General features: G+C 41.9%; 1 protein-coding gene and 1 pseudogene across 1 annotated transcript; one reads left to right on the top strand and one right to left on the bottom strand.

Moving 5' to 3' along the window:
- Positions 1 to 5,799: 5,799 nt before the first annotated feature.
- LOC147424071 (uncharacterized) lies at positions 5,800 to 16,627 on the top strand. The gene is made up of 5 exons (XM_086502042.1): positions 5,800 to 5,828; positions 5,928 to 6,056; positions 16,207 to 16,328; positions 16,420 to 16,499; positions 16,595 to 16,627. The coding sequence occupies exons 1-5, from the start codon at positions 5,800 to 5,802 to the stop codon at positions 16,625 to 16,627; spliced, it is 393 nt and encodes a 130-aa protein (XP_086358168.1).
- On the bottom strand, positions 10,914 to 11,395 carry LOC147424072 (uncharacterized; annotated as a pseudogene).
- Positions 16,628 to 17,293: the final 666 nt, after the last annotated feature.

The following is a 17,293-nucleotide window of genomic DNA, read 5'->3' on the forward strand; positions in this document are numbered from 1 at the left end:
ATGCCATATGTAGTGCACTTCATGAAGCACACGAAGTGCTTGAGGAGCTTTCTGTTTGAAATGTTGTCTCTTGAGATGCACTGATTGGGGGATATGCCCAACTTGGGCAGGGCCAAGGAGCTCTAGTCATTTTGTAGTGGATGAAGTGAGGGTGTCTCTCTAGACACAATCACATACGCTCTAGCCTATTTTCAGCTAATGCGAAGTGAGGGTCTCTCTCTAGATGTAATGTTATTTCAAGCAGTGCATTGATTGCTACAAGGTTAGGTCAGGAAGAGAGAGAGAGAGAGAGAGCTTTTTTAAGTAGATGCAGAGAGACTGCATCTCTCCAAATTCAATCATGTAGAATGGAACCTTGAGGGCATGTGGTAGTACACAAGATGCTGATATGGGCAAAAGAAGTTATGATGATATTGTTAGTGAGTTGTTGTTGAAAGAAAACGTTGTGCTTGGCACTACCTTCGTCGACATGTCGTCTTTTGAAATGCACTGATTTGAAATGCACGGCTGCCATGCACAAAACCTCTCGATCTGAGCCGCCAGAAGAGCCTTTTGGATGCTAAGGAGCCAATCCCATCTTCAAACCACAATAGTGATCTGAGAGTGCCACATGAATGGGGCTCCCCTACCACTGGAGCCACACCCCGTCCCAAACCTAACAGAATGCCAGGAACCGAGGCTTACATGTTGATCTCCGAAGGAGAAAGGAGCGCAAGCCAACTCCTGTTGTCAAAAAATGAAGAGCCAGGGCAGTCGAAGAGGATTCTGCAACCAGGCGCCCCCACCCCGGGCGATCCTCTGCATCGGCCTCAACTCACAATCCACCCTGCCTCCACTGCAAGCCCACATGCCGTCCGTCAACCCACCCCAGGAGCCTTCCCTGCTCTTAGTGGACGAAACAAGTAGAATGAGCCTGTAGGCGAAGGCTCTTGAACCCTTGTCTTGACCTCAGTCCACAATCCACCCTGCCTCCACTGCAAGCCCACGTGCCGTCCGTCAACCCACCCTAGCGAGCCTTCCCAACTCTTAGTGGACGAAACGAGTAGAACGAGCCTGTAGGCAAAGTCTTTTGAACCCTTGTCTTGACCTCTTACTTTAAGTATACTTTTTGTGATCTATGGACTGCACCACATTAGGCATACATGTCGACCAAGGTAGTGCCAAGCACAACCACTGACTAACAATATCAAAATGAATTCTTTTCTCCATATCAGCATCTTGTGCAATACCATATGCCTTCAAGGTGCAAGTGTACTTGATTGCATTTAGAGAAGAAGAAAAAGAAGAAGAGGATTTTAGCGTCGTAGGAACCTATCCCAAGAGACCTCAAAGATCTATCCGATGAACTCAAGAGCTGTTATTGAAGAGAGATGCCCTCTCTCTGCATCTGTTGAAAACAAATCTCTCCCTTCCTGACCTGACACTACTGCAATCAATGCACTCCTTGAGATAACATTGCATTTCGAGAGATGCCCTCTCTCTGCATTAGCTGAAAACATTCTAGAGCATATGTGATTGCATCTGGAAGAGATCACGAGCGTAGGCTATCATAAGCTGGCAGTTGTAGGTGAGACATTGAGGGAGACGGCCTAGCCACTTATCCTAAAAGCTCGAGTCGATTTTCTTGATGGCCTCTGATTACTGTTGCTCATATGTGACTGCGTCTAGAGAGATATCCTCGCTTCGTCCCCACTGAAAAACGACCAGAGCTCCTTGGCCTTGCCCACGTTGGGCATATCCTGCAGTCACTGCACATTTCAAGAGACATCTCGGACATAAATCTCCTGTTAGGTGCAGGGGAATGATTGTTTGTGCTTTGCTCAAGATGAGTGCTCCGAACTGTGATCAAGATTCCTTTTGTTTTTATGGAAGGTAGAGCCTTCCGTTCTTAATGAGAAAATGCTATGATCACAAACAAAGTGAATGGACACTGTGCGTGCAAGTGAATGAGACTGAGAGATATAGAGAGGAGAGATACGACACCAGAGACGTTGTAAAACCCTCCTCTGAAGGCCCCACTCTCGTCCGCGAGAGTGGTCTACGTTTTGATTGCACAAAGTGGTACAATGCGTATGCAATGGACTGATGCAACCTGGGACTATGCCGATGACGACGACGGTGATGACTTTAGGGCTGAAATATGTGGTCTTCTAACTGCTGAATTTCTACAAATCTTTGGGCTGTTTCGGGTGGCTGAAAATGACTGTTTTGGCTGCGTTTTTATGGCTAAAAATGGGGGTTCTCTGCAATGCTTCAAGGGGTTGATCTGCTACTGTGTCTAATGCTGAAAACCCTGCTGCAAGTACTTCATCAACGGCTGAAAATGAAAACGCTGCAACAAATGAAAAACGCTAGGTTGCCTGAAGAGTTCCGGCGATGGAAACTGTAAAAACGCTAGGTAATCTGGTATTGCTGCTAGCAATCTACAAACGCCAGGGCTTGGAGGGATTTCGACGATGATGCAAACTGAAAATGCTGGCTGATGTGTATGGTGAGGATGGAGATCCAAAAACGCCAATGGTCCTGCTGGGGTTCTGCTGAGAAGGTGCCTGTTGAGCATGTGCTCCTGCTGCCTCTTCTGCCAGAAAGTGCTAACTTGGGTTTGCTTATACATTAACTTAGCAAAATTGCCCTACGTACTTTTGTTGGGAAGCCACTTAAAAATAATAAGTGAAAAATACCAAAAATAGGCTAAATGCACTAGAAAATTTCCCTGACTGAATCTGATGGATTCTGAAGGGAATACTGATGATCATGCTATGTGCAACCAGAGGATATGCATCTATGCTAAGTGACTGGGCATGCACGGTCTACGAATAGACTCACAAAAGTGCCATATCACTTCTAAATCTAAACTCACTGGACTGACTGAACCCTGATCATGCTGTAGCTTGTCCACGGACACATAGGGTTGGATGTGTCACATGACAGCTCCTCAAGCACTTCTTGCGCTTCATGAAGTGCACTATAGGTGGCATACATGTCGACCAAGTCAACATGCTTCATGAAGTGCACTATAGGTGGCATACATGACAACTCCTCAAGCACTTCTTGTGCTTCATGAAGTGCACTATAGGTGGCATACATGTCGACCAAGTCAATGTCAAGCACGATGTCACATTCCAGTGTAAACAGCGTGGAGCTCCTTGGCCGTGCCAAGTTAGGCTTATCCCACGTTCAAACGACATCCGCGATAGGAAGCTCCTAAAAGAATTTTTGTGATCTATGAAGTGCACCACATTAGGCATACATGTCGACCAAGGTAGTGCCAAGCACAACCACTGACTAACAATATCTAAATGAATTCTTTTCGCCCATATCAACATCTTGTGCAATGCTATATGCCTTCAAGGTGCAAGCGAACTTGACAGTAATTGGAGATCTCTCTACATCTGTTGAAAACAGATCTCTCTCTTCCTGACCTGATACTGCTGGACATATTCTAGAGCATTTGTCATTGCATCTGGAAGAGAGCAAGAGCATAGGCTACCATAAGCTGGCAGTCGTATGCGAGACATTGAGGGAGACGGCCTAGCCACCTACATGTCCTAAAAGCTCGAGTCGCGCTGCTCGATGGCCTCTGACTGCTGTTGTTCGATGGCCTCTACGCTCGATGAAGAATTCCAAGTTTGCCATTATTTTCTTTGGTTATGGAAAGTGTATTTTTCTAGCCCTACTGGACAGCTGCCTCTCTCTCTCTCTCTCTCTCACATCTCTAACAATGTGTCAGCACGTCTCTCTGTCTATCTGCACTGTCCACCTCGGGGATGCAAAGAACACCATCGGAATAAGAAAAATGCGACACGTGGCCGGGGAGGGAGCCGGAATCCCTCCCCCTTTTTGTGATCTATAAAGTGCACCACAATAGGCATACATGTCGACCAAGGTAGTGCCCAATGCCAAGCAGAATTACCACTGACTAACAAGATCAAAATAAATTATTTTGCCTATATGAGCATCTTGTGCAATGCCATATGCCTTCAAGATGCAAGTATACTTGATTGCATTTGAAGAGATGACCTCTCTGCATCTGTTGAAAAAAGATCTCATCTTGCAATCAACGCACTCCTTAAGATAACATTGCATTTGGAGAGATGCTCTCTCTCTGCATTAGCTGAAAAAATTCTAGAGGATATGTGATTGCATTTGGAAGAGAGCAGGAGCGTAGGAGCTGAAAACATTCTAGAGCATATGTGATTGCATCTCAAAGAGAGGAGGAGCATAGGCTACCATAAGATGGCAGTCATAGTCGAGACATTGAGGGAGACGGCATAGCCACCTATCCGAAAAGCTGCAGAACAAGCGTCCTTTCGTTGAATCGGTGCCCGTAAGCGATTAACGCAAGGACTGAGAGTTAACGAAAAGGTGCAAATTAGGCAAGGCTTGTGTGTTAACCGCCAAGAACAAGATCTTAGGGCTGATCAGGGGTAATCCCTTCAGGGATGAGAGAGAAGGGAGTAGCGATGGTTGATCTGGCTCCATAGCACAGAAAACACGGCCTGAGAGGTGAAAATGCTACTGTTTGTAGAAAACACAGCCACCAAGGGGGAGCGATCTCAGTTTTGAGGGAGTTTTTTGTGACGGAAGCAATCAGCAGGGGATCGTCGGCTTAGGAGAAGAACCTCAGCGTCTGATACCTGGTGAGAGTAGGCAGCGAAAGCGAAAGCGGAAGCTCTACCAACAACAACATATAGCTCAGGTTGAGTTCTTTCTAGGAATACATCCAGGTCTGCTTGATTTTGTCCACATCTGCCATATGGGTATAAGCTCGTGCTGCATTCGACCACAAATCATCGAATCTCTCATGTAGCTTACTCTTGCATTGAATTTGTTACTGAGCGTGTTTCTCTTTTAGTTTTTCTACCTGATCTTGCATTTGATTCATAACCTTTTGAAGCATCTGTAGCCTTTTTGTTTGATCTATTTTGTTGTAGTCCACTCCATTCATGGCTGCTTCGACCTCATCTGTAGATTCTTGATGTATTAATATTTTTACTTGCATTGATGTTACACGCAGATATGATGTTTGTGTTAGTCTGATATATGGTTTGTTTTAAATATACATATACGATGAGTGACCGGGGTCATAGAGTGAAGTTGATGTTCATCAAGACTTTGCTACGTACCACCGGACTATCAGGAGAGGCTTTGACAGAGGCTATGTCAAATTATATGGAGATAGATGATGGCAGTTTAGACAGCTCCATAGAGTTTCTTGGGCGATTCAGTTTGCCCGTACGTCTTGGAGAGGGTACATCCTCCCACAGCCACACACAGAAGTGGAGACTTCCCCTCATGCAGATCAGACCATAGCACATCGGTAATCTTCTGGATTGATAAAGTAGTAATGTCATTCTTTTTTAATATAGAAATCTTAATATATGTATTCCCTTGATGTCATTGTTTGCTTAGGACTCCTATTCCAGGTACATCACATCATGAGAGTCACCAGCTTACTCCTAATGTACCTCCTAGTACTCAGTTGACACTTGATTCACAGGCTAGTGGCCGTTAGTCTCGGAGGTATATCCATTATGGTGATTATGGATTAAATATCAAGTAGTTTTTAAGAACTCTCATCTAATCTTCCGTATGTTTATATTGCATGTAGGCATCATCGACAGAGTAGCACGCCACCAGGCCGATCGACTCGTGAGACACCGCCTCAGCCCCAACTCCCCCATCAGTGCCTCCATCTCCACCAATGCGCACGTGCATTGGCAGCTTGGGTGTCACATGCGACATCTTGTTTGACAGGGCTATCCTCCACTTGGAGCCAGCATCGCCCTCAAACGTCGGATGGGAGACCTCTGCTCGTCTTATCTAAAGCAGGTTCATATACCATGGGAGTAAGTATTAATTAACATAAAAAATATAAAATTTAGTTTGTTAGTTGAATTACTAATCGAATTTATTTTGCACTATAGTGATCATCATGAGGATGACAAGAAATATGTTATCAACACACTAGAGACAGAGTATGGGACAGGATGGAGTCACAAGTGGATGGTCAAGCAAATGTGCAAACTCATGGGTTATCCACGCGACGCAGCACGGTAAGTAGAAAGAAAGAAATATTTTTAACATCTATGTCTCTCTCTCTCTCTCTCTCTCTCTCTCTCTCTCTCTCTCTCTCTCTCTCTCTCTCTCTCTCTCTCTCTCTCTCGACTCTCGATCTGTCAAGGTGGAAATCGGTCGGAGCTGCTCTCTGAGTAGGTGTAGCGTATAGTAGAGGCAAGCTGTAGGCAACTCTCGCAAGGGTGCACCGTGCATTGTTGGGGTGCATGATTTTTCCTCTCTCCTATCATGCTTGCCGCTTGGGACCATATGAGACAAATCAAATGTACATGGTGTCCAGCCAAAATGAGCATCCTCAACACTTCCAGCTGTCCCAGAATTTTCGTGTGTTGATGAAACAAGGCCTAGAAAAGGTGCATTCATTGCAACAACCACTCCTCTTGAACAAAATCTTTATCTTCACAATGCTCAGGTCCTTGAACTATGGCACCTCCTCCAAACATGCTGCCACAAGTTCTTCAGTTCATTTTTCCTCACTTGTTTCACAAGAAAGTCCAGAGCTCCCTTTGACAAGCATTTGAATACCACATTCATGGAGTCATGAGATGACATCATGATAGCCGGAATGTGCTTGAGGGCCCCATGGTTCATAATTCACCCCAATAGACCTATGCCTAATAAACAAGGCATCACGCCCTCCGTCAGAACAAGATCGACTTGGTTTTTCTGGTCCATCAAAAGCTCCCATGCTAGTATCCCGTTGGAGGCAGGTGTAACTTCACAACTGCAATTGCGTAGGAGAGCACCAACTGGATCAAGCTGAATGCATGGAACGGATGCAAGTCTAGGCTATGTGACGAAGGGATGAGGACACCGTCCTATGCGCTGAAATCTGCAATCTTGTATCTACCATCCAAAAACGCTATGGGCTGAAATCTACGACTATGTGCGAAAACGTTGATTCTGGGATTGTTCTGTAGGTCTTTGACGCTGAAAATCTGTAGGTTTAGGGCTGAAAATTGAGGTTTCTTGGGACTGAATGTGCTACTCTTTAGGGGCTCAATCTGCTGGTCTTTCATTGCTGAAAAACGCCATGCTGAAAACTGTCAAAAATGCTAGGTGATGGGTCTCCAAAAACGCTAGGTTGATGAGCTCCTGCTGTCGATGGTTGCTGAACTTTTGTTGTCGATGGATATGCATCTACACTAAGTGACTTCATAGTTGCAATTGCGTAGGAGAAGTGGCGTGACTGATTCTACTGTTTTAAGGGCCAATCTGTTTTTTCAAGCGTCTTTATGCCTGTCTTCAGTGATGGAGACACTGTCTCATTAACATATGAAGGTTTTTGAGCTGAGAAGTTGGCAAGTAGAATTCCTGGGAAACAAACAAACATTCCTGGGAAATCCCTATTTTTTACAATAGCAACTTTAGTTTTTTGCACGTGAAGTACCATATGAGCTTGTTACATGGAGTATCCTCGCAAAACAAAGAAGCAATCGAAGTATCATATGAGCCTGTGACACACAAAATTTTACAAGAAAATGTGGTCTTCCAAGAAGAGTGTGACAAAACAGATTGATATTGGGACAAGCTTTCAACAAATTTGGAAAGGAAAGAGGGAGCAATCTTTGTATACTCTGATGCAAGTAGACGTTTGTTCTGTAGCGTTCACATGTTGTAGAATTGGAAGATTCTTGAAGCAAGTTATGCATTGTAGCTTTGTCCTAGATTATAAAATGGCGTTGCAAATTCTGATGCCAAGTTGAGTTACTTGCATCCAAATTCTTGGAAGTTAGAGGCCATTGAATTTTTTTCCTTATGGTGTATAGAATGAGCAACTTGAACAAGCAAAGCTCTTCTGCAGTCTGCTCTTCTTCTATGGAATCATGGATCTAATATGAGTAAAGCTTCAACAAATCTGGAAAAAAATTGGAAAATTCGTCAAGCAAGTTAGGGAATTTTATCTTTGTCCTAGATTATAGAATGTTGTTGCAAATCCTGATACCAAGTTCTAATTCTTGAAAGGTTAGAGGAGTTGCATGATGAGGGGTGATCATTGAGGGTAACATGGACAAAGCAATCCCGCAAGAAGAGGCACAAGATGGAAGCGGGTCATGTGGGGTTATTTTTGGAAGGCTTGAGTCATGGTGGTGTGGACTATGGTTTGCAGGGTGATAACTCTTGTCGTAGAATGTGGCAGACAATTGAGTTGAAAGAGCTGGAGCTCGGGAGATTAGCAAGGAAAGAGGGAAGGAAGATGATAGAATTAAAGGAGGCGATGATGTAGCAAGCTTTATTTGACAAGTGGTATGCTAAGGTTGAATGACAGACTAAAGCTAGGAAGTTCGTGTACCAGGTCATAACGAGTATACTGATTGGGAAGTTCATTGTTTTGCTTGGGAGGACCAATCAGTTTTTTCCAGGTAGAGACATCGTCTCATAAACATATGAAGGTTTTTGAGCTGGAAAGTTGCCAAGTAGAATTGCTGGGAACCAAATAAGCGAGCCAGTTTATGTTTCTTTTTTGTTAGAATTTGACAAGAAAACTTTGGACCTATCTATACTCATTTGAGCAGCTTGGTATTGCTCAGCTTCAGATTTATTATCGTGGGTGTTGGTGGTTTTTCCTTTCGTGAATTTTTAAGGATGCGTTTTCTGAATCGCCTATCTATGGACAGTGTATTGCATGTTGTTCTGATTTGAGGTCATCTCTCAAGTGCTTGCCTGGAAGTTTGCAAGCAGACTATTACCTTAAATAGATGGATCTTTGTTTCCAGACTTCTAATCTACTAAGGTGTGAACTTGAAAGGACTAGAAACAAATTTATTTACAAAGCTTGGACGTTACAATTATAATGCCCAACCCTTGACAAGTAGTGGTATACTAAGGTTGAATGAATTTGGGAAGCATGTTGTTTATCCATCAGCATTTTGTATTTTCAACCAAACAGCATCAGATTACAGCAGTAGAAAAACGAAAATTCAGCAGTATAAAAACGCAACAGATCAACGTTTTTAACAACCCCAAATTAGCCCTAGTTGGTTGCAGAAGATCTCCACTTTCAACCCTCGAAAACGCAGCCAAAACAGTCATTTTCAGCCACCAAAATAGTCTCGAAATTCAGCAGATAGAAGACCACAAATTGTAGCCCTAGAGTCATCGTCGTCATCACCGTCGTCGTCACCGGCATAGTCCCAAGATGCATCAGTCCATTGCATCCGCATTGTACCACTTTGTGTAATCAATAGTAGACCACTCTCGCCAACGAGAGTGGGGCCTTCAGAGGAGGGTTTTACAACGTCTCAGAGATTGAAATGATCACAAACAAGGTGAATGGACACTGAGCGTGCAAGTGAATGAGACTGAGAGATAGAGAGGGAAGAGAGATACAACATCAGAGACGTTGTAAAACCCTCCTCCAAAGGCCCGACTCTCGTCGGCGAGAGCGGTCTACTTATGATTGCACACACTGGATCAAGCTGAATGCATGGAACTGATGCAAGTCTAGGCTATGTCGGCGATGACGACGGGGATGATGACACTATCCTAAGGGCTGAAATCTGCAATCTCGTATCTACTATCCAAAAACGCTATGGGTTGAAATCTACGACTATGTCCAAAAATGCTGATTCTGGGACTTTTCTATAGGTTTTTGACGCTAAAAATCTGCAGGTTTAGGGCTGAAAACCGATGTTTCTTGGGGCTGAATGTGCTACTCTTTACCATGCTGAAACTGTCAAAAACGCTAGGTGATGGGTCTCCAAAAATGCTAGGTTGCTGAGCTTCTGCTGTCGATGGTTGTTGAGCTTCTGTTGTCGATGTATATGCATCTACACTAAGTGATTGGGCATGCACGGTCTACGAATAGACTCACAAAAGTGCCAGATCACTTCGAATCTAGACTGACGGGACTGACTGAACCCTGATGATGCTGTAGCTTATCCACGGACACATAGGATTGGATGTGTCACGTGACAGAGGGTGGTGAATTCATTGTTTGTTTTGTATCTCGTCCATTGCCTTATGCCTCACAATGGACTACACAATGATCCACAACCGTGCTTGCTTAATAGTCCTTTTGGTGCAAATTATGATTTCTCATAATTTCTCTCCCCAATATCTTTGATGATCAACACATAATGGACACTAAATCATATGCTATGGACTTGCCGACAACATCGACGATGATGAGGACGACAACGAGACGGACTGGAATCTGAAAAACGCTATGGCTGAAATCTGCGAATCTTTATCTAATGAATTTTGACTCTATGTCGATGACGACGATGCAACGACGACGCGCTGAAAACGCAGATGCTGAAATCTGCGTTTTTTGGGTTGAAACTGCAAACGCTTGTGGATCTGACCATGTGGCGAGGAACTGCTGCGGGAAGGTGAGGTCTGCGAGGTTCAATGATTCTACGACGGAGTCTGATTGCTGAAAAATGAAAATGTTTGTCTAGATCTCGATTTCGTCGCGGTAGATTTGCAAAATGTTGGATGGTTATGCTGATGCAAAAACGCTAGGGCTGATCTGCTATCTTGCTGTGGAATCTGCTAACGCTAGGGCTGATCTGTCTTCTGCTGCTGTCGGGGCTGATCTGCAATGCAAAAATGCTAGGCTTTATAGATGGGCTTCATTGTCGGTGGCAGTGTCCTTGTATCTTGGGCAGCGGCGTGTTTTGATTACCTTGTACATAGATACAAAAAGAAAAACGAATCTGAAGGGAATCGAACCCTGACACTAGCTATATGAGGCTATCACCATGAGACTCCCCACAAACCAACCTTATTAGTAGGATTTCAAAAGAATTAAAATCGTTACTTAACAAAATGAATTACTGTGAGATTAAATCTTACCCAATATAGATTGATTTGTGAGTTGATATGCACGGCTAATAGTCCTCATCGTCATCTTTGAGATTAACCGTCAATAAAATCTCATCTTCATTATCTTTGTTTACTTCTTCAAACTCCTCTGCCGTTAAATCTGTGTTGACGTTCATTTCCTCCATGTGCTCAACATCCACTATTTCTTCCTCTTCAGTGTCTGTAGTGTTAGAGTACGGATGGTTGTCGTTCTCATCATCTACAATTCATCATGATCGGCAAGGGAAATTCTACACGTCTCTAACATTGATGTGTCTAGATTCGAGGATGTTACCAATTTATCATGATTTGCTTCCTCAGGGTCAACGCTATCAAACAACTAATGACCTCTAGGTTGGACATGCACAACTTGCCACCATGGATGAGAATCTGGGTTCTTGTAAAAGAACGATTGCTCAACATGAGTTGGCAGAATGTAAGTGTCTCTTGTTGCATGCATTAACTCCGAGGAGTCGACGAACAAAAATTCGGACGGTTCTCTTCTCATTGTGGCACTATTGCCTTTATACTCGGCACGAAACCAATCCACCTTCATAATCACGTGTCAAAATGCACGAATCAAAACTTTAGAATTATGTATAACTTCAAGAAATCTTTATGTCATTGTTGTATGAAGAGGGATTTCATTCACCTGTTTGAAGATCCGATACGATATTTCATAAATGCCGACTATGGTTCCCACATAACCCAGTTCACTATCAACAAGATTTGTGTCTCTTGAACTTGCACGTGATAATTGCTTGAAAAAGGCAACAACGAAAGAATCTTGAGTTAGACGTAAGTCGTCAATAGCTTTTATTCAAAGATGTTGACCATAAACCCACATGTTTGTATACATTCGAGCCTAGATCAATATATAAATGATCTAAGAAAAAAAAAGAATATTGCTTGTTTAGTTTAAAGTTTTCAAGATCCAAAAGTTACCTTTCTTTCACATCCGATCATAAACTCTCTCTGTTCCCTTGAGATTGTCTGATGATCTCTATCTGCCCGTTGCAAACGGTTGTATAACCAATCCATGAAAGTAGGTACATCTTTGATGGTATTTACGTTGGTTTGACATCTGGATCTCCTGTTTTTACATCTGCCAACTCGTTGGTTCGCAAGTTTCTCCTCGTACTCCTCAATAAATTGTTGCTTGCATTCGCTATTATAGACAATGAAAGTAGAAATATCCAAATTATCTTGGATCTTAAGTCAAAAAGGGACTCCCTTACCAGACAATACCTCGTCTGACATGGTAGAAGAAGACTCATTTGTCCGCTTCAAAATCAGTTTGCTCAAGATATTCACAAATGTAATACATGCATTCTTCAAGCATCCATCCTTCCACCATAGAACCCTCTGGTCTTGCTTTTTGACGTACATAACCTTTCAGTACTCCCATAAATCTCTCGGCCCAAAACATCCATCGAGTAGAAACAACACCAGCAAGCTCTATCTCGTCCACAAGATGGATTAGCAGATGAACCTGGATATCAAAAAAGGAGGTTGGAGGTTCCTTCTCCATTAAACAAAGAAGCTCTATACATTCACACTTCTTTTGTGGAATTAACCCTTTGTCAATTTCTTTAGATGTAAACCATCTATCAATAAAAGAAAGAAGATATTAAAGTTATATTTGAATTAAGAACTTGTCATCTAAAATTTTACACTAAAATTTAATGAGCGATAAATACCTTGCAAACGATCCAAAGCGATATATTACGTCTCGGACTCCTTGGGTAGTACATCCATCAATAACAAGAGGTAGAACATGTTGTATACATGATTAATCCAATCAAAAAAACATGCAAGAAAATATATCCTTACGAAGATTGATAAAACATTACCTTCACAAAATTGTGCCAATTATGTGTTTTTTAACCAGACAAGCTCTTGTCATGTAAAGTGAACATGTTTCGACAAGATGCTCCATATCCTGTAGGTGTACGAATCAAATGAATCCTCTTGTTGATAGTCTGTACCTCTTCTGTGCTGAGTATCCATGGGGCAGGCTCATAGGTTGTGTCACGTCCAGTTTCATCAGAAAGTGGCCATAGATTAGGCTTTGAGTTTTGATCCTTTAAGTCATTTCTTGCTGCCACTGTGTCTTTCAAGCCATAGATTAGGCTTTGAGTTTTGATCCTTTAAGTCATTTCTTGCTGCCACTGTGTCTTTCAAGCCAACAATGTGTTGCCATAACAAATGTCCAACATTCTTAAATATATGCATAGGATCAAGAAGATGACATATCTTCAAATCCTTCCAATATTCCAAAGTGCACCATATCGAAGAACTGTGAGCCAAAGAACATTTTCCTCTGGCTCGCACCTTCACAACGTCATCATCATCACCGCTTATGATCTCCGACTCCGGATGAATAGCGGGTCCAACAGTCCACTTTAGATACCAATCCTTTGGTGTGTTTGGTATTGGACATTTCCCTTCTTCTACCTTCCCGTTGAAATGTATGGATTGCCTTCTATTTCGTAGATAATGCTCTTCAGGTAAAAATTGTCTGTGTCGAAGATTTTTTTTTTTGTTGAGGTTTTTGCTATAAGTTAATCTCAACCAATCACCACACACAGGACAAGCTTTATAACCCATGGTACATATTCCTGCATGAAAAACATAACAAGGATTAGTAGCGCAATAAATATAAAAAAAACGTATGAGAAAATGTATCTATCTAAACTATTTACCTGAGCAAAAACCATATCCTGGAAAGTCGTGGATAGTCCATGCTAAAATCCCACGAACAATGAACTGTCTTTCACCAATGCTTCTTGACATATCCACGACATCAATCCCTCTCCACAAATCTTGAAGATCGTCAATGAGAGGAGCCAAATATACATTCAGGTCTTTAACTTGTCACTTTCCTGGGATTAAGAGTGAGAGAATTAAATACTCTTTCTTAATACGAAGATATGGGGGTAGATTATAGTTAATAACTACCACCGGCCATGTAGACCATTTACTTGATTTTATAGAAAATGGATTCACACCATCTAATGCTACACCCATCTTTAAATTGCGTGATTCTTTTGCAAAATCTGGCCATAGTGAATCAATATGTTCAAATGCAGGACTATCCTGCGGAATTCGTATTACTCCATCTTTGCTCTTGTGCTCCGCTCTCCATGTCATATGCTTAGCTAATTCGGGACTTTGAAACGTATGTTTTATACGCGGAGCCAAGGAAAAATATCTCAATACCTTTCTAGCAACCTTACCTTTCTCATCTTTATAACGAGGCTTTTGACATTTTGGGCACGTCACATTGTCATGGTACTCATGTCTATATAAAATGCAATGGTTGGGACATGCATATAGAGAAGAATAGTCAAGTCCAAGACTACTTATCATCTTCTTTACCTCATCGTGTGATGCAGGAAGGGAATTGCTTGTCGGCAAGAAATTTTGAGAGACTAGCCTGCAAGTTGATAAAAAATATGATCAATAACAAGCACCAATGTTTAGAGTGTAACAAAAAAATATGTTAGATATATACATACTTCAATAGTGCTGAAACGGATACATTACTCCATCCAAAATGGTTTTGAAGATTAAGAATAAGTAAGCTTGCACTTAGTCGTGTCAGTTGGCTTCCTTCGTAGATATGCTTTAGAGATTCTTCTCGAAGATACTTCTCATTGTTAGGAATATTGCTCGCACTATCATTTTGATGCCAATCCTCAATAAAATCAGACATGCCATCGTCATTATCAAAGATATCATCACGTCCATTAAAGTCCTTAGAATATTGTTCTTTTAGTCTTGTATACGTATTAGGATCACTCCTGCGTAGGATCCTCATGCACTCTATTGACATTTGAGATACGTCATGTGAATGTTGATTTGTGACGTTATCGATGTCATAATCTAGAAACTGCATATTTGAAGGTAAAGAAGATTGTATCAATAGCATGCTTATATATAAAAGGAGAGAGAGATATGCATGGAATTCAATAACATTTAGAGACAAAAAAAATAATATTAAAATAAATTAGCAACAGTACGAAACGTAATGCAAATTAAAGTGTAGAATTAGGGTACAAGAGTTCAAAATAACATTAGGAATTGTATACAATGAGCTCTTAACCCTCATCTGTTAAGGGTGCTCGTGGAGGTCTACACCATCCATAATTGACTAGCAATTCATCACCAGCACGTAATGATTTAATAGTATGGACAACTATATATCTTGGTACATCCCTACTCATGTGTCTTGGTTCATGACTTTTCTCACACTCCACAAATGTGAAATTGGTTCTTGCACTTCTTTCTCGACTACTATTGATGAAACCTACTATGTTTCCTTGAGAGTAAGGTCTTCTATCAACATAGATTCTTTGGCCTTCTGCATGTGTAATCCCTCTAGCAGAAAGAGAGGCTACATTGAGACATAATCCATAAGTAGTCATGCTCTGGATGTAGCGAGTGAGATGATGCCATGGACCCCATCTATATATAGGTCCACAAAAAGACATAAGGGTGACCTCTGAATGAGGGGGTACATGCAAATCTTGTGCAATAAAGAGGCCTCGTCCCGCTCCACTAATGGTGGACGGAGCAATCATGTAACGATTTCCGCAAAAGCTAAAAACCACTCCATCTGAAGGAAGTGGTCCTCCCTGCCAACCTTCGTATCGTCTATGATTGTAGCTCTGTACTAGATCGTGTAAATGAGTAGGCAACGAATGATCTCCACCCATCTCAGCCTCCAACGCACGAGGTAGAGGATGTCGAGAAACCTCGAGCTGCAACTGAAAAATGACCTGTCCGTGCCGTGTGTGACAGACATGTGCACCACTGGTAGTAAAGTCATCCTCGTCATCAAGTGAAGATACCTACATATATAATCTAGTTACATTATATATATCAATCTTTGATTTTTAAAACTCCAATATCAAACAAAGGGAGATCAAAAATATACCATAGGTCGATGTCGCTCCTCAAGTGGTGGTGCTTGCTCAAAAGTACCATAAGTCATCTGATGTGAAAAGCACTCCCGTCGTGGCCTGCGATACGTGCCACAACAACAAGCACACTAGCATATAATAGGCTCATCATAGTAGAAATCATCGTAAACGGGTTCATGTGCAGTATCGGAACTCTGTGCACCCCGACTACCACTAGTAGGAGGTGGTGGTGTACCCTCTGATTGATCCAAATCTGGATTTCAATTACCATAAAAACATGAGACATTTATCAAATGACCAAAATAAAAAATTCAATAAAAGTAACAAAACATTGAAGTCTAATAGTTATATTGTATATTCTGACGCTTATTGTAGTTTAAAAAATAAACAGGAGCTATTGTATGGTGCCGTCAAACAAGAGAAAGGCAACCATTTACATGGAGACATGGCAATTCTTCCGCAAGGAGATGCGCCTACGCATTAATTTTTCCCAACAAAATGTACGTGCCTTTGGTAATATATATTAGAATTAATATGAACTTTCCTAAATTGATTCTAACTTTTCTCTAATCTATGTTATTTTGTTTAACCAAATTTGCTTAAGAGGCAGCACAAAAGAGAGTAGCTTTACGTCACACATCTAGACTAGGGCGGATGGGACGGGATGGATTTGTGGCCACATTTGTGAGTATAGACCATTCACATTTTAACTTTTAAAGGTAGTATTATTGAATGAAAAAATTAATACATCTTTGGTTGTGTCTTAATGTAGACGAAAGACTATGGTCGTGCACCAACGGCATAGGAGATAGAGTACGCCACATACTGTGGCTACCGTGCTTTGTGTCAGACACTTACTGACACTCCAGATCCACTTGTACGTATCCTTGTTTTGCTTTGTAGTTTTTCTCATGGTAACTGTAATATATTCTTTTTCTATTTCACTAACTAATACAAGAGCAGCATGGGGACAAAGATACACATCCACATTCTTCACTTTATACTACCCCGACACCATCAATCTTAGAAATAGGTTCCCCTTCTTGGTAGTCAACCACCGGGGAATGTTGTAGTTGACAATGACAACTGGCCATACATTATTGTAAGATGTTGACCTCTGACCAAATGGATTTACGCCATCCATAGCCAGGCCGAGGCGCAAATTTTGAGCTTCCCTGGTAAAATCCGGCCATGTGTTGTCTAAATGCTTCCATGCCGTGCAATCTACAAGGATCCGTAGCACACCGTCCAAAGATCTATTCTCCTCGTGCCATGATGCTAGAGTAGCCATGGACTTGCATTCAAATGAATGCTTGATTGAGGCAGTAGAGGAAAGTGTCACAACACCTTATGTGGAACTTTTGTCCGTGAAGATCCACTTGATATCTCTCGGAATCACATTTCAGACACTTGTTCATGTCTATGTATTCCCCTCTGAAAGGAATGCAATCATTAGGACAAGTGTGAATAGAATTGTA

Source organism: Adiantum capillus-veneris, chromosome 26 (assembly GCF_014529385.1).
Source record: "Adiantum capillus-veneris isolate H3 chromosome 26, ASM1452938v2, whole genome shotgun sequence".
In the NCBI taxonomy this organism is placed as follows: Eukaryota; Viridiplantae; Streptophyta; class Polypodiopsida; order Polypodiales; family Pteridaceae; genus Adiantum; species Adiantum capillus-veneris.

Excerpts from the sequence above, each read along its gene's own strand:
- LOC147424071 (XM_086502042.1), top strand. The coding sequence starts at position 5,800 with ATGGGAGACCTCTGCTCGTCTTATCTAAA. Across the intron at positions 5,829-5,927 it reads CTCTGCTCGTCTTATCTAAA|TGATCATCATGAGGATGACA; the intron begins GCAGGTTCATAT and ends TTTGCACTATAG. Across the intron at positions 16,329-16,419 it reads ACAAAATGTACGTGCCTTTG|AGGCAGCACAAAAGAGAGTA; the intron begins GTAATATATATT and ends AATTTGCTTAAG.